General features: G+C 41.3%; 1 protein-coding gene across 1 annotated transcript in view; it reads right to left on the bottom strand.

Annotated features, from left to right (window-relative positions):
• The window catches only part of LOC148128480 (vomeronasal type-2 receptor 26-like), an 88,147-nt gene extending 74,978 nt beyond the window's left edge, over positions 1-13,169 (bottom strand). Inside the window, exon 1 of the mRNA XM_087949020.1 lies at positions 11,141-13,169. Within this exon, the coding sequence (XP_087805146.1) occupies positions 11,141-11,284 (144 nt within the window). The 5' untranslated portion in view covers positions 11,285-13,169. The remainder of the gene's footprint in view (positions 1-11,140) is intronic.
• Between the last annotated feature and the right edge of the window lie 5,593 nt (positions 13,170-18,762).

Here is an 18,762-nt window from a genome sequence, read left to right as displayed (position 1 = left end):
AGGGACACCTGCCACGGCTCCTTTGCACATCTGGGAATGAGCCTGTAAACAAGAACTCAGCTAAAAGTTTGAAAATTAATTGTGGGGGGGAATGTACTTTTCTTGCTGAAAGAAAACAAGGCTGAGATGTGGTGATGAAAGAACAAGCAATCCTGGCTAGTTCATGCCCAGGTTTCCTGCCCTCCTGAAAGGGCTCCCTGCAGATGGAGACCCTCAATGGGGTCAGGGTCCCTTCCCTGAGAGCCAACCCACCCCAGAACTCAGGCTGGGTCTCCTCTACACTTTTCTGGCTCTGAGGAAGATTTGGTTTTTTGGGGAGGGGAGGCAAGACCCCTCCCAATGGGGAGGCAAGAGTGGGGACGTCCCAAACCAATAGCTGCATCAGACGTAAACAAATCCCAAAAATGGTCATCAACAAGTTGCAGCAGGTGCCCCTTCCGGTTGCATGGCTTCGGTGGCAGCAGGAATTCGCGACAGCTCGCGATTCCTGCTGCGCTTGTTGCCAAGGTGCCCCCAATCCAAATGGGTCTGGGGGATATGGCTGCCCTGTAGAGGCAGCCGAATAGAGAGGGGTTTGGGGTGTCGCAGACCCCTCCCCAGCCGAAAAACCCCTTTTTCCCAAGGTGGTGGAGCGGAGGTCAGTGATGGCCGTCACAAAGAAGCCTGCAGCCGGGTAAGATTTGTGCTGGAGGAAGCTGGAGAAATGAAAAGGCTGGCTGAGCCGAGACAATAACAACTCTTAAATATCCTGTAAACTGAATTGCTTGAATTGCCTGAGGATATATTGTTTCCCAAAGAAGTTTGGAAAGCTGTGGTGAAAGCTGGAGGGAAGCTTTTTATTTACTCTCCCTCCCCATAGAAATAACAGACGGAGATCTGGAAAATCTGCTTGGGCACCGAAGGTAATTTACTTTGAAACTTAAAGCCAAGGGATAAAGGATTATTAAAAGACTAAGACTTCTAGAAGATCATCTTGGAAGTGTGTATTTGAATTTTACCCTGAAGGAGGTGAAAAGGTACAAAGAAGAAAGTGCTAAGTGAAACTGTTTGCTCTGATTTGGTTTGCTTTGTGACTTTGAGATTTCTGTGAAAGCTTGTTAAAAAGGGGGGGGGATTAAAGACATTAGGGTTGCATTAAAAAAGAAAGAAAGAAAAAATGGCATCATCTTTTGAAGGATTATAAATGGAATTTCAAAGACTGAAAAAAGAAGATAAGGGCTCTTCTGGATCTATCTTTCATTTTTGGAAATGGCGATTTCTACCCACAACGATGGAGAAGAAGCCATCTTTAATGGACATACGCACTTAGTGGAGGAAGAAAAGCGGAAGGGGGGCAAGGAAAAGATGAACTTAGAACTTAAAAAAGCAACCAAGAAAAAGAAAAATGAGATGAAAAAGCGATATGATGTCAGAAAGCAACAGAAAAGAGAAATACAACAGAGAGGGAAGTAAGAGAGTGAAATTGAAGAGATGGGGGGGTCAAAAAGTTAGAATGGAGAAGAAAGAAAGGGGAAAAGGAAAGAGAAGTCATAAAGGCTTTTAATAAGATGCTAAAAAATGAATTTTTCTTTTAGAGATAAGGGGTGAGAATTTTTTTTTTTTTAAATGATTCTGCAAAAGTACATAAGAATGCATTGTAGATATTAGTATTTGAAGCTGAGTTAGAAAATTAGAATATTATATGATTTAAAAATGTATTAAAGGGAAGCCATGATTTAATTATAGAGTTTAATTTCTTATGAAATATTAATTAATAATAGAATTTAATTTCCTATGAAACATTGTTTTTATTATATTATAAATTTAATATTTCTTTTCTTACTTGTTTTTAGTTTTATTATTACTTATCAAACTCACAATTATTTGTTTGTTTTATTATTTTGAAATGTAATACTTTGAATGTACGGAGCAGAATAAGCACGGAAAATATGTTTTATTTCAAGTGTTATTTAGGAGGAAGATAAAAAGTTGTCATACTTCAATTTGGGTTTACAGGAGAAATATTGTATTAGATAGAAAGGAAAGTAGGTGATTGAAAGAACGGACCAAAGATGCAAATATAATTATTTAATTGAGATGGAATAAATAAAACAGAATTAAAAGAATGAGTAGGAGAGAGAAAATATATGGAAAATTAGAGAATGCTAAATAAGATATGAGATAGAATATAAAGTGAGTATAAATTTTGATTGATGTCTGTATAAAAAGAGTTAACTCGGGGTAAGCCACCTTTCAAAAAGAAGTTTTATGTATTTATGTTTTGTGTAATGTTTGTTTAAGTCTGATAGGATGTGGAAGAATACTAATGAAAATATATTCAATGAGTATATATTTTTAAGGCAGAAGAAATATGATTAAATAGAAGGAAAGGGAGTAATAAAGAAAAGTTTTGAAAAGACATGAAGTTGATTACAAGATAAATATATATATATAGAAGTGTGATAATTTGGAATTATCTTCTTTTCAAATAAGATGGTTTATTTGTTTCTTCTAGAAAAGATATTTTATGTCACTGCATCCTATGTTTTGTTTGTGTGTGTTAAAAAAATTAATAAAGTTTGTTTTTTTAAAAAAAAACAAGTTGCAGCAGGTTAATAATAATAATAATAATAATAATAATAATAATAATAATAATAATAATAATAATAATAAGTCAGCTGCAGAAGGCCACCTTACTGGGATCTGTTCACATAATCCTCCGATACATCATGCAGTCCTAAACACTTGGGAAATATTCGACTAGTGATTTGTGATATGAAACCCAGCATGGTTATCTCATTTGCTGTGTATGCTGTAATAATAATAATAATAATAATAATAATAATAATAATAATAATAATAATACTAATAATAATAATATCGTGCAGTGAATACAGAAAACAACCAGGGGAAGCTCTAAAGTTTAGATGGACTTCTGATTGAAAGACAAAATGACTGAACTAATGATTTCTGGATTTAAAAAAAATTCCAAGAGGGTGGGTGTCATGCCCCTGTCAGAGTCTGAATCCGAGGAGGAAGACGAACAGCTGACAGGGGGGTGTGAGTGTGGCTCCGTTGGCTGAGGAGGAGGCTGGGGAAGGGCAAAGTATGGCTGGGCAGAGCAGGAAAGAGGTAGAACAAGGGAGAGGAAGTTCAAAGGAAGACCTAGGCCCACCCCTTCTTCATCTTAGGGCACGCAGGGAGGAACGGAGAAGAGAGCAACATGGGTTGCATGGTTTACGGGGAGGAAAGGGCCCTGATTCCCTTCATTAGCCACACCTGGGAAGAGAGTTTAAAAGAAATGCATGCTGACTGCAGCAGCTGCTGGGAGCAAACGTGACTTTATCCTGTGTTGTCTTTGCTTATCTGTGTTCCTGGCTATGTGAGTTCAGGAGCCAGTCTTGACGGAAGCAGGGATGACAGCCCCGAGCCGCCCAGCGTAGCAGTTCACCCAGCCGTGCCGTTGAGCTCGGTGAACAGCCCAGCGGAACAAGAGTCTGGGCAAGGACTGTTGGAGCAACGCAGATTGGGCAGACAGGTGAAACGACCTGCCTATTTGAAAGAGTACATCACCCCACCCCTCAGATGGAACCTAGGGGGGAGGGGTGTTACGAACTAAGCAAACGCCTTCTTCCTGTCTATCTATCTATCTATCTATCTATCTATCTATCTATCTATCTATCTATCTATTATCTATCTATCTCTATATTTATCCATCCCTATCTATCTCTAGGTATCTCTATCATCTATCTATATCTACCCATCCATATCTATCTATCTATCTATCTATCTATCTATCTATCTATCTATCTATCTATCTATCTATCTATCTATCTTTCTATCCTATCTGTCTGTCTATCCTATCTGTCTGTCTGTCGTCTGTCTGTCTGTCTCTATATCTATTTATTCATCCATATCTATCTCTATCTATCTATCTCTATCATCAATCTATATCTACCCATCCATCTCTATCTATCTATCTATCTATCTATCTATCTATCTATCTATCTATCTATCTATCTATCTATCTATCTATCTATCTATCTATCTATCTATCTATCTATCTATCTATCTATCTATCTATCTATCTATCTATCTATCTATCTATCTTTCTATCCTATCTGTCTGTCTATCCTATTTGTCTGTCGTCTCTGTCTGTCTGTCTGTCTCTATATCTATTTATTCATCCATATCTATCTCTATCTATCTATCTCTATCATCAATCTATATCTACCCATCCATCCCTATCTATCTATCTATCTATCTATCTATCTATCTATCTATCTATCTATCTATCTATCTATCTATCTATCTATCTATCTATCTATCTATCTATCTATCTATCTATCTATCTATCTATCTATCTATCTATCTATCTATCTATCTATCTATCTCTATATTTATCCATCCATATCTCTATCTATCTATCTATCTCTATCATCAATCTATACCTACCCATCCCTATCTATCTATCAATCTATCAATCTATCTATCTATCTATCTATCTATCTATCTATCTATCTATCTATCTATCTATCTATCTATCTATCTATCTATCTATCTATCTATCTATCTATCTATCTATCTATCTATCTATCTATCTATCTATATCTATATATCTACATATCTACCTATATATCTATATATCTATCTATATATTTATCCATCCATATCTATCTCTATCTATCTATCATCTCTCTCTCTCTCTCTCTTTATCCACCCATATCTATCTCTATATCTCTATCATCTATCTAAATATCTATCCATCCATCCATCCATTCAATTTACTGGCCACCCATCTTATCACAGGGAAACCCTACAAAGATGGCGGTGATGCCCACAGTGTGGTGGATGGTGCAACCTGATTTCTAGCGACATGATTTCTGGAGATCTGGTGGCTCTTCCTCTGTTGTGGGGATCTTCTATTTGTGGGGGGAGGGACCCTCTGACCTTCCCAATTTCTGGGGCTGAGACTTTCTATCCCCAAAAAGGTGCTGTTGGAACTCCTTTGTTCCTGGTTTATTGGCATCCGTTGTTCAGGGAGGATGTTTCTTCACTGAGGGAGACATTAATATGGACTTCTTGGCCCAGAAGGTGAACTGGGGGGCTGAATGGGAGGGGGAACTGAAGGTACAGGCAGGCCCACCCTGGCAGGGAGGAGCAGAGGAAGGCCCGTATCCCAGGTCCACCGCTTGGAAGTTCTCCCCCTGAACCTCCCTCAGATTCTGTTCTCAGGACCTACAGACCAGATCCTGGGTGGCTCCGGGTTCAAGGTGTGGCTTTTCAGGGCCAGGTTGATGTGCAATGAGACTCTCTTCTCCTCCGGGAGGTTCCCAGCCATGTCTGTCTGAAGCCAGGTGAGGCCCAGAGGGGAGGAAGCCCACCCCAACTTCTGGGTTTGTCCCAGGGAGACCCCAGAGGAGGGAGGAGGGGGGCTATGGTCATCCAGGGTTTCTCACCGGCCTTGAGGAGGCTCCATGTTGGCCTCTGGCTTCTCTCAGGGGGGCTGTGAGGACCCCGACCTGGTCAAGTGTGTTGTGTGAATGGGGTCCTCACCAGAAGAAAAGGGTCCCCAATACAGGTAGTCCTCAACTTACGACCACAACTGAGTCCAAAATTTCTGTTGTTAAGTGAGACATCCATCAAGTGAGTTTTGCCCCATTTGATGGGCTTTCTTGCCACAGTCATTAAATGAATCATTGCAGTTGATAAGTTAGGAACCTGGTCATTAAGTGAATTTGGCTTCCCATTGACTTTGCTTGTCAGAAGGTTGTAAAAGGGGATCACAATGGCCCTGGGATGCTGGTACTGTCATAAACATGAAAACTGTGGCCAAGCACCTGAATTCTGATCCCTGCATTTGATGCTGCAAAGGTCATTAATTGTGAAAAATGGTCCTAAGTTCCATTTCTCAGTGCGGTTGTAATTTGGATCGGTCACTAAATGAATGATTGGAAGTCGAGGCCTGCCTGTGTATCTCCTCTTGATCAGCTTCTCTTCCAGGAATTCATCTTCTTCTGAGTTCCCATCATCCACTGACTACTCGGCCAAATGGTTCAACCTTGGGAAACAAACCATGGTTAAGAGGTGTGGAAAGGGAACTTCATGAGGACAGTGGTGTCACCCAAGCAGGAAAAGCCCAAAGGGAACATCAGGCCAGCCATAAAACAAACTTGCATAGGAAAAGGAATCAAATAAAAGTTATTAAAGAAGCCCCTTAGACAAAAGCCCAAATAATTAAGAAAAGTAGGGAAAGAAAGAAAAGAAAACCCTTACAAACACAAGACATGCCAAATCAGCAAAACAAGCAGACAAAAGGCCCAAAATATATCACAAAGGAGACAGACAGGAGATTGCCACAAAACAAATATAAGAAACCATTAAGCTAAAAAAGATTAGGACGAAACCGATAAAACAATCAAACCACCCCGCAAAGTTTTCCTTCCGCACCCCACGGAGTTTACCCTCTGGCGGGAAGAAAGACAACCCCTGACAGGATTTAAAACATGAAGAAATACAAACACAAGCACTCACACAAAAGGAGAAAAGGGTATAAAAATCAGGGACTTACCATTCGAAGGTAGCTAGCCCAGGAACGCAGACTTCTTGCTATCTCTCACCTTCCTGAAGAATAAAAAGATCCAGCTTTCAAGCAGTTGTCCGTATCCTTGAGCCGGAGCTCTCCCAGCGGGAAAATCGAATCCTCAGAAGAAAGACATTTTGACAGCCTTTCAACAGAGGTGCAAATGTGAATGCGGCCACTGGGGAAGAGACCGAGTTCAGAGGGTCATGTGGATCCCACCAGAGTCAGTTGGGTGGCTGGGGCTTCAATCCGGGGGGAGGGGGCTGAGTTCCAGTCCTGCCTGGGGAGCCAAGCCAGCTAGGAGGCTCTGGGCCAGCCGCTCTCTCGGAGCCCTGGGAAAGAGGCAATGGCAATGGCTTCTGAGCAGCCTGGCCAAGATCTCTGGGCCAGCTTCCCCTGGGGGCTTCCAGACAACCTTCCCGCCCAGCTGGCCGAGGCTGAGGGGCCTCTCTGGGCCTGGCTTCCTCCTCACCGGTCAAGTGGCCTCCAAAGGGCTGGATTCGGAGAGGGTTTGGCAGGGGGCTTTGTTGTGAGGAGGGGGCACGCAGGGGTCCTGCAGGGCCAGGGGGGTCTGCAGTGGGTCTGCCCCCTAACCAGGAACAGTTAGTACATGAAAGTCCACCTGTGAGCCCTGTAATACCTAGACGATCAACACGTGAAACCAGACCACCTGACAGGTACCAAGCAAGTGTAGTTTGCCAAGTTAGTAAAGTTCCAACTACTGTTGAAGAACTTAGAATGTATCCTGCAAAGGAACAGGAAAATTGGCAAAAATCAATGGAGAAAGAATTAAATTCATTAAAACAAATGGAAGTATATGAAAATGTTAAATTACCTCCAGGTGAAAAGTCCATTGGCTGTAAATGGATATTTAAATTAAAAACAGGTAAAAATGGGACTGTTACCCATAAGGCTAGGTTGGTAGCTCAAGGATTTAATCAAACTGCATGTGATTATGATGAAGTATTTGCACCGAGTCTAAAAGCAACAACCTTGAGAGCAGCTTTAGTGTGGGCAGCTAAGAAGAATTATATTATAAATCACTTAGATGTAGAAACTGCCTATCTGCATGCACCATTGCAGCAAACTCTATACTTAAAGAAACCTGTAGGAATTAAGGATGATAAAAATAATAATGACTATTGGAAACTTAAAAAGAGTCTCTATGGATTAAAACAATCTGGTTATGAATGGAACCAATATATTGTTAAAGAGTTAAACAATATAGGGTTTAAAGCAGGTTTAGCTGATCCATGTGTATTTAAGAGAGAGACAAATGGAATAGTATCATTATTAATGTTGTTTAGAGATGATATTGCCTTAATTACAAAAACTAATAATGAAGCTAAAAGATTTTTTTATGTTTGTTTGTGTTTGTTTGTGTTTTATGAGAATATTGGGGAAATTTCTGTAGAAAGACAGGAAAAGATTTAAATATGTAATGATTTGTTTGTTGTTGAAATTTTTAATAAAACTTGTTTTTTTTTTTTTAAAAAAAACTAATAATGAAGCTACTGAAATAATATCATTATTAAGTAAGAGGATAAAATTAAAGCAATTAGGAGAGATAAAACAGTATCTAGGATTGACAATAAATAAAACCAAAAGTGGCTATAAGATATCTCAAAAAGATAAAATTTATCAATTACTAAAAACATACAAGATGAAACTTTGTAAACTGGCTAAAACTCCAATGAGTCAGGAATTTGGCCGCACTGATGCTCAAAGTCCAAAATTCGATAAGACTATTTATCAATCACTGATTGGTAGTTTATCGTAGATTAGTAATTGGTCAAGGCCAGATATTGCATATGGCATTAATCAATTGGCACGATTCAACGCTGAACCCACTGAACAACACTGGCAAGCGACTAAACGTATATTAAGATATCTTAAAAGGACAATGCACTATGCATTGTATTTGGAGCCAAAAGATGATCTGATTTTAAGTGCATATGCTGATGCAAGTTTTGCAACAGACATAAACACTAAGAAATCAACTTCAGGTACAGCTATACTATTAGGAAAAGCACTGATTGGTTGGAGGTAAATTAGACAGCAACACATAAGTATGTCCACAATGGAAGCAGAATTTTCATGTCTATCTTTATTATGTACTGATTTAATTCTGTATAAACAGTTGTTATTAGATATGGGAATAACTGTTAATGATGCCATTGTAGTTTATGAGGACAATCAAGCAGCCATAAGGTTGGCTACAAATATTGCTGTGAAAACGAGATCTAAGCATACAGATCTTAGATATCTGAATGTAAGACAATCTGTAAAAAATGGTTTGATAAGATTGGAATATTGCATGACTGAAGAAAATATTGCTGATCTGTTTACAAAAGCCCAAGGTCCAGTCAAACATAAAGAAAGTTGTGACAACTATGGTTTAAAGATGTAAATAGATATATATATTATTATATTACCCAAAAGGGGAGTATGTTAGGAATAACATAGGTTACCTAACGTAGTTTGGGTAAAAAATAACATATATAAACTATGATAGTGAATTTAAGTTTGTGTCACTTTAAACAGCAAACCATGTAATTTCGGGTGCGGTGGTAAAACCGCCATAAGAAGGAGCAAGAGAACCTGCTAGCTTACTGTATTGCTGGCTTACTGTATTGCTTGCTGATGATGATGGATTGTTAACTGCGAGTTATCTGCTGTTGCTGAAGGAAGAAAAGGAGGTTTTATTTCTTCATATCTCTACTGCGAAGAGATATATTACTGGACTGATATTTGTAAGTTTACTGACCTCTTTTTCGACACTGGACTTTGCAACTAAATAATCCCCGGACGGACTGAACTAGTGTATGATATATGGACTGTTTGACTATGCTATAAATCTTACTGGAATAAACTATTTAACTAGCACATTGTATCTGTTTTACTGAGTGTAAGCTACAAAAATGTTTATCTCACATATTTGCCTGCCTGCCTGACTGCCGTGCGGATTCTGCTAGGGTGTATAACAATCAGAACAATCAGAAACACGGATTTGTCAAGAAGAAAATTGTTGGGGTGATCCTCTCCCAGGAAGCCCAGACCGGAAACCTGAGCTAGGCCCACTTCGCTGTAATGCTGCACTGACAGTATTTGGGGAGCCAGAAAGTACAAATCTCCCACCAACCCTTTTTTTTAATGCAGCTATAGGTGTCCTCCTCTTATCTGCTTCTTCCCCAGGCAGAATCTCTCCTCCACCCCCCAAAAGTCATTCCCTCCTATCACTGCCCTTTCTAAATGGGTTGTGGGAAAGGGGGGGATATAACTTATGTGCTCTATGCAAGTCATCCTCACATATTATTTCATTTCCCAAATACATTATGGAAATACTGCTGATATAACTCGATCTCAGGAAAGAGTAATAAACAATTTTGTGATGTGATCAGAAACCCAGTTAAGTGAGGGATGGATGGTATGATAATTAAGTGGATAAAAACTGATTTAAAAATGGTAATCAAATAAGCTTTATTTTTTTAATTTTTGTCATGAAAGTGGGAAGATACAACATTTTGTCATTAAGTCAGCAATTTTTCTATGTTGTCATTAATATAATAGTTGATAAATTGCTATTATACAAGATTTATAACAATTCTCAGGCAAATATACTTTTATGTTATTTAAACATTACCAACTTTCCAGAAAAATATTTATGATTTCCTCCTAGAAACAACTGTATGACTAAAAAGCAATAGAAAACTATCTGGGTTTTAGCATTTGATAAATTATACTATCTCATACAAGAACATTAATGATGCACTGGATGAAAGATTGTGCCAAGCTTGATAAGTATGTAAGGGACCCAGTTTGGTCTACTGGTTAAGCCCCCGAAGTAGAAAGCAAGAGGATGTGAGTTCAAGTCCTGCCTTGGTCATGAAGCAGGCTGGAGGATTTGGGGCCAGTCTCTCAGCCCAACTCAACTCACAGGGTTGTTGTTGTGGGGAAAATGAACACACAACTACTCATTGGTACTCAGCCCCCGTGGCTTCTGCAGGGAAGGGCTTTTAAGGATGGGGGATGAGTTAGTGCACTTAGTGAACTCAAACAAGGTCTCAAAGATCTGGAAATCCAACAAGATGGGGCTGCTCTTCCCAAGAATGTTTATTTGAGCAGCCTTTAGAGCAACGAAATATTTATATCAAATAACCCTGCCAAGAGTCCAAAGGGAATTAACCTCCGAGAACTGCAACGGAGTTCCCAGAGCCGTTTCAGGGGGCTGATACAAAGAAAGAGCGCCTGAGCTGAGACTGGGCCCCTGAGGACAAGGGGCCACTCGAACTGCAGCCCACGCAGAGGTGGTATTCAACCGGTTCTCACCGGCTCGGATGAACCGGTGGTCATCCCTGGTTGGCCACACCCCCAAACCGGGTCGCACGCTTGTCCCAGTCGCTCTCCTAGCTTTCCCTACCACGTGGTGGCTGTGGCGCAGATCGGGCAGATGTCCCAGGGCTGTTGCACACGCGCACTGTGTGTGCAGCCGTGCATGTGCTACTGATGCAGTGCGCATGTGGAGCAGCCCTGGGACATCTGCCTGCCTGCCCGCCCTCCCAGATTACGTTTTCTTACTTCTCCCAGCGGATGCACCTCTTCCAGCCCAGCCCGGCCCAGCCAGCCAGCAGGTGGGTGCACGGTTGTCCCGGGGCTTCTCGCCCCCCTTGTCGCAATATGCCTGCAGGAGGCCCTCAGGCCAGTTGAGCCGAGAGCCGCCATTCCCAGGCTTCAACTCTCCCGTGCTTGGTCGACGCCTCTTCACCTTGCCTGAAGCGGCTGGCCCTGCCCCTCACCCTCCCCTCCCTCGCCTGGCCTGAGAAGGTAAGGGGGACGGTGGGGGATAGCGAAGAGGCCGGGTCACTATCTTCCCCTCTCTCTTCCCTACTCTCTGTGTCTGTGTGTGTGTGTGAGAGAAAGACAGAGAGAGAGGGGGGGCAAGAGAAGAAAGAAAGAAAGAGCAAGAAAGAAAGAGGGAGAGAAAGAGAGAAAGAAAGAGAGGGAGAATGGAGAAAGTGAATGAGATATATGGATGGATAGATAAATACATGGAAGGAGGGAGGGAGGGAGAGAGAAAAAAAGGAGAGGAAGGAAGCACACAAACCCTGGCTTCAGAAGACTCTTTGAAGCAGCACAGCAATCTAGGGCTGGCATGCAACGAATCTCGGAGGTCATCTAGTCCAACCCCCTGCTCCAGCAGGAGATCCTTACAGAATCAAAGAATAGCAGGGTTAGAAAGCTCTTTGTGTGTGTGTCTGTGTGTGAGTGTGTGTGTGTGCATGTGTGTTTGTGTGTTTGTGTTTATGGTTGTCAAAACTCCAAAAACAGGACAAGTAGCTCTGGGGAGATCAGTCATAAATTAGAACACTTCCTAAGTAACCGGCCATTAAGCGAGGACCACTTGTATTTGGTTTGCCAGTCACATGGCCCCCTGGCCAAGCCCACTCAGTCACATGGCCACCAAGCCACGCCCATCTGGTCACGTGACCACCAAGCCACGCCCACAAATTCAAGCCATGCCCACAGAACCAGTAGTAAAAAAAAATTGAATCCCACCACTGAGTTCACAGCCTGCTATGCGGCATCTCCTATCAGGACTCAGGGATTCACTTTTTGACGCCTCTCCTAATAAAATATCCGGGAAATACGGAACTCTTTTACGTGAAACTGCAGTTATCAGATCAATAGGAAAGAGTTTCTCTGAATGGGGCCAAATTCTGTTCTGTCGTAATGCAAAATTATGTATTTATTTATTTAGGACATTTATATTGCCACATATTCGCACATGACTCAGCATTAGGCAGACTCTAACTGCCCCTTGACTGTCATTTATTTTTATTTTTCTCCATTATTATTAGTATTAATTGTAATGCTGGTCTCTCACTGTACTAAAAGTGGACTGGATGAAGGAGGAAGCTGTGTTGGAGACATTTGCCATCTTGAGTTATGTGTAAATAAATACATGTTTATGAAAACAATCTCAAAATCGTACTTGACTGCAACCTGAAACTGAGTCTTGAGAGAAGACAAGGAGGAGATTATGAGAGCAGCTTCTCCAACTTACAAAATCTCTCAGTTAGACAAGGAAGGATTCAACACTCTTCCAATGACTGAAAGAGGTGTTGGGAGTAGTTAAAACCCTCCCCTCTCCTAGGAAAATGAAATATTTTAGGATATACTAAAAAGGGAGAATGTATTTCCCCTAAAAAGAAAAGTAGAAACTCAGAGAGGCTGAAACTCCGCCCCCTCCCACCTTTGCTAATGGACCATTACTCTGGCCTAGGCCAGTTTATTTTACATAACAAAGATCTACTCCAGGTAAAGCTGTATAGGAATTGCCCAAAGCCATCACCATCATCCAGCGAGGCTCAACCAAGCCTGGGACTCAGGACAGCCTACAGAGTCGCCCCTGCATGGCCCCATGGGAGCCTGACAACCGATCAGAATACAAGCTCCAATTCAAATCCCAACAGAGGGCATAAAACAATTGCACTCTCAGCATCTCAGCCCTTCTTTCCTCAACCAAGGCATGTGCTCATGTCCACCATTAAACCATCTTCCAAGCAGTCACCATGTTTCCAGCGTCTTTCTTCCCCGCTTGGAACTGAACCCAGAAGGAGATTAATTCCAAGAGAGGCTAGACAGAAACTTCAGATCTGCTCCCTGTTATTCCGGAGCGTCAGACAGGAGCAATTAGATGGTGCAAATCTCTTGACCTTTTGCAGCACAAGAAGGTTGAGATGTTCCCCTCCTTCTCCTTTGGGTTCCTTCTCCAAAGGATCTCACATTAATGAATCCCTATCGGGACCCCCCATACCTGCCACGGCTGCAGCCTCGGAGCCCCCAACCTCTTTTCTCCCTCCTTCCTTCCCCTCCTCGATCTGGAGGAATAAGCGGTATTCATGGCCTGGGACAAAGTCTGAATGATACTGTAGCGATGAGGGTCATTTATGATCCGTTTCCTGTTCCTTTTCTCCTGGGTCTCCAGTGGGGCTTTCTGGGTGCATCTTCTGCGGCCTTTGACAGAAAAGACGTGCTTGGAAAGGGAACAGCGGAAACAATGATCTTGAAACGGATCTTCCACAAAGAAATGGGGTTCAAAGGCAGCATCTATTGGCCTTTTTTTTGACAGATAACCAAAATTCGAAATACTATGGATGTATTTGAGAAATATGTGCTTCTTTATTGGATACACTGAAAAACTTGTGAGGATCCAGACTTTCCCTTCAATGGGTCCTGGCAAATGCATAAGTGCTTCATGGAAAGGAAAAATTCTGTTCCAGATGGAAATAAATTCTATAAAGTGGACAAAGACGTTGATTTGTCTCCACTTAGAGAGGGCCTCCCTGAGGGGTGCTGTATGTCCAGTTGTTGTGAATCGTTGTGATATAACCACACAAATTCCATTCCTGACAAGCATCGGAGGGAAAGTCCTCATGAAATTATCTCCATTCTCTGTGTCTGAAGCAAAGAGGCCAATCAGGGTCCATCTGAAATGGAGGAGCAGCTGGACAATTGCTGGGTATTGGAATCCTTCTTTGGGGAGCATCTGGTGGAAAAAAGGGAATCTCCTTTTATCACGCAGAGCCTCTGAAGGAAATCCAAGAGTGAACTGAAAAAGTAATGAAGAATGCTGTGTTATAATGTGGTCCAGATCAACCCCAAAATATTAGTTATTGACAAACCCAATTTTGTTTTGATGAATATATAAGAATAGTTTGTTCCTTAGTCATGGTTTAAAATATTTAAGACAGAATATTAACAAGATTGTCTATAAAAATGGAACACAAAATCATATTAAACAAAACAAAACAATAAAAAAGGCAATGTAAATTTCTGTGTCACCCATACAATTTCAACAATTAGATTCAAATTAGCAGATGTTAGATAAAATGTCTGGATCTAAGATATAGGGCTGTATTATATGCTATTTTTGAGTACTAAAATCTCTTTCTCAGCTTCTATATCCCACATTCTTTGTGAAGCAATTTTTCAGCTTCTTCTCTAGATGTACAAGAGCACAACTGCTAACAGAAATTGACACTTGCACAATCCAATAAGTGTTTAATTGAAATTTTGTCTGTTTTGGGACTATACGTCTGTTTCATCACTTTAATTTTAATCCAATAATTATATACCCTGAATTTATACAAAGCAGAAATTCTGTAAATTAACAATTATCTATGAGGGCAGGAGCTGAACTCCTTTTATCCATCCCAAAAACTCCATCTTTGGATTTTACTCTCTTCCACAAAGTAAGGCAAAAAAGGGAAGCCATGGAAATCAAAATCATTCAGGAAATTAGACAGGTCCTGAGGTACAAAAATAAGTGACATAAGAAGAAAAGAAGGAGAGTGTTAGAATTGCACATGGAGGGAGTGCAACTCCATCACCCTGCATGACTTACGAAGAAGAAGGTATGGAAGGAGGGCTGTTGAAAGGCCACATTATAGGCGACACATATGTTTCACTTGTGACCACACCAATGAGATGGTCTCCAGGCCTGTAAAAGCTCCATGGATTGTACCCATCCTGGTGCTCCAAACTCAATGGGCATTTCCTTCTCAGCTTCCCACAGACTGATGGGGACACCAGCAGCAGCAGAAGCAGGAGGTCCATCATTCATGGCATTAATCAATCCACTTCCTGTTTCTAACACAAACAACAGGAACAGTTGGAAAAATTCAAAGACTCTGAGAAGTGCCAGTGGCTTTCCTGATCTAAACAGAGAATCACTCAGTTTCATCTGCAAAGGAGAGAAAGGTGCAATCAAGAGCAGAGCCTGTACCTGTCCCAAAACTTGGTCCCAGAGAGCTTCACCCAAGGAATTTATCCTTTTCTGATACAAGATCCTTTGCATGTGGCTTCAATCTGATGTCTACATCGAAGTCTAAAACTGGAGATATAGCATCACAGGTCTCAAAGGCCCAGATGGTCATAATTACAGTGGGAAGCAACTTCTCCTCTTGGGATCCAACTTTTTCTGGGCTCCATCTGCAGAGGAGAGGCTGGAATAAACCATGTTAGTAAAAATTACAGATATACCCCTGGGGTCACTGTTTTGTTGTGGTTGTGGTCCCTCCTCCCAGTCAGGGCAAGTCCAGAAAGTGATGCTGGGGAAGAGAATTCAGCACCCAGGGAATTGACTTCTGCTGTCCTTCAACATGGCCTCTTGTCTCCAGAGATTGCTGGGGAAAGTCACTCAGAGCTATGGAGTTTGGTGCCGCTTCTAAGTTAATGCCATTTAACTGTAGTGTTGCCTGTCTTCTAATGACAATCAGCACCCTTGAACTCTGCCCAAGGTTAAGAGTAGACCCTGTTTGGAATTGTGTTTTATGTCATAATCCCATATATTGATCTTAATTGCAGCCGGTTTTAAAATTGCTTGTACCTGAAATGAAATTTCATTTCCCATCTTTTCTAGCAATATTAATTTTGAGATTAAAGCTCATTAAGAAGCAGGAAAGTGACAACTTGTGGACTAGATCATTGGGTAAATAGGGAGAAAAATATAGAATGGATGGAATTTTTTTATTTTCTTGTCATACCATGTTCCTATAATACACCAAGATTCTTTATATATTGATTTTTCTTAGTTTTTTAAATAAAGAATGGACTGTAAGTTCTACAGGTGCTATCTATCCATCCCTATCTATCTATCTCTATCTATCTCTATCTCTATCTACCCATTCATATCTATCTATCTATCTATCTATCTATCTATCTATCTATCTATCTATCTATCTATCATCTATCTATCTATCTATCCCTTTCTTTCTTTCTTTCTTTCTTTCTTTCTTTCTTTCTTTCTTTCTTTCTTTCTTTCTTTCTTTCTTTCTTTCTTTCTTTATTTCTTTCTGTCTTTCTTTCTTTCTTTCTTTCTTTCTTTCTTTCTTTCTTTCTTTCTTTCTTTCTTTCTTTCTTCTTTCTTTCTTTCTATCTAGCTATCTAGCTATCTCTATATCTATTTATCCATCCTTATCTGTCTCTATCTATCTCTATCTATCATCTATCTATATCTACCCATCCATCTATCTATCTATCTATCTATCTATCTATCTATCTATCTATCTCTGTCTGTCTGTCTGTCTGTCTGTCTGTCTGTCTGTCTGTCTGTCTATCTATCTATCTACCTACCTACCTACCTACCTACCTACCTACCTACCTACCTACCTACCTACCGTGTTTCTCACAAAATAAGGCCAGGCCTTATTTTATTTTTTTTGACTCCCGAATAAATGGCTAGGCCGTCTTTTCAGCCTAGAGGGGCCCATATGCACATACCTCTCCACGAGGCTGTTTCTATCGGCTGACAAAAGCTCCCCCGAAGGCAGAGTCCCCAGCCACTTCGATCGGCCGGTAGAAGCGGTCTCAGCACTCCCCTCGCCGGCAGATCGCTTCTATCAGCCGATCAAAGTGGCCGGTGACTGCCCTTGGGGAGTTTCCATCGCCCAAGAGACACTGCCTAAAGGCGAGGGGACACGGGCAGCCACGCCTCGTCCCAAAGCGGTTGGTGACTCTGCCTTTGGGGAGCTTCTATCGGCTGATGTTCTATCGGTAGATCGGGGTATTCTAGCCTAGGCTACCTGCAGGGCGCTCCTAAAGGCAAGTTTTCTCCCCACCCACCCCCACCCTTCCCCCCATTTCTCTTCACCTCGTGTAGTTCTAACAAATGATGTAAGAATTGGCGGGGAAACTCATGGTTTAAATAGGCCTAAATTTTGGGAGTGGGGCTTATTTCATCTCATGCCTAGAAATCATGCTGGGCCTATTGGTGGAGGCCCTATTGTTGGAGAAACACGGTATCTATCTATCTATCTATCTATCTATCTATCTATCTATCTATCTATCTATCTATCCAACCATATCTATCTCTATCTATCTCTATCTCTATCTACCCATTCATATCTATCTATCTATCTATCTATCTATCTATCTATCTATCTATCTATCTATCTACTCTATCTCTATATCTATTTAATCAACCATATCTATCTCTATCTATCCATCTCTATCTATCTCTCTATCTATCTATCTATCTATCTATCTATCTATCATCTATCTATCTATCTATCTATCTATCTATCTATCTATCTATCTATCCATCCATCCATCTATCTATCTATCTATCTTTATCCATCCCTATCTTTCTTTCTTTCTTTCTTTCTTTCTTTCTTTCTTTCTTTCTTTCTTTCTTTCTTTCTTTCTTTCTTTCTTTCTTTCTTTCTTTCTTTCTTTCTTTCTTTCTTTCTTCTTTCTTTCTATCCAGCTATTTAGCTATCTAGCTATCTAGCTATCTCTATATCTATTTATCCATCCTTATCTGTCTCTATCTATCTCTATCTATCATCTATCTATATCTACCCATCTATATCATCTATCTATCTATCTATCTATCTATCTATCTATCTATCTACCTACCTACCTACCTACCTACCTACCTACCTACCTACCTACCTACCTACCGTGTTTCTCACAAAATAAGGCCAGGCCTTATTTTATTTTTTTTGACTCCCGAATAAATGGCTAGGCCGTCTTTTCGGGGGTGACTCCCCCACCTAGAGGGGCCCATATGCACATACCTCTCCACGAGGCTGTTTCTATCGGCTGACAAAAGCTCCCCCGAAGGCAGAGTCCCCAGCCACTTCGATCGGCCAGTAGAAGCGGTCTCAGCACTCCCCTCGCCGGCAGGTCGCTTCTATCGGCCAATCAAAGTGGCCGGTGACTGCCCTTGGGGAGCTTCCATCGCCCAAGAGACACTGCCTAAAGGCGAGGGGACACGGGCAGCCACGCCTCGTCCCGAAGCGGCTGGGGACTCTGCCTTCGGGGAGCTTCTATCGGCTGATGTTCTATCGGTAGATCGGGGTATTCTAGGCTACCTGCAGGGCGCTCCTAAAGGCAAGTTTTCTCCCCACCCACCCCCGCCCTTCCCCCCATTTCTCTTCACCTCGTGTAGTTCTAACGAACGATGTGAGAAATGGCGGGGAAACGCATAGGCCTGAATTTTGGGAGTGGGGCTTAATTTCACCTCATGCCTAGCAATCACGCTGGGCCTATTGGTGGAGGCCCTATTGTTGGAGAAACATGGTATCTATCTATCTATCTATCTATCTATCTATCTATCTATCTATCTATCTATCTATCTTTATCCATTCATATCTCTCTCTATCTATCTCTATCTATCATCTATCTGTATCCAT

This window comes from Notechis scutatus, unplaced genomic scaffold (genome assembly GCF_049901735.1).
Source record: "Notechis scutatus isolate UNSWTSFEM ecotype Mainland unplaced genomic scaffold, rNotScu1.2 NSCUSCF51, whole genome shotgun sequence".
Taxonomy (NCBI): Eukaryota; Metazoa; Chordata; class Lepidosauria; order Squamata; family Elapidae; genus Notechis; species Notechis scutatus.
This window is presented reverse-complemented; position numbering and strand designations above follow the sequence as displayed.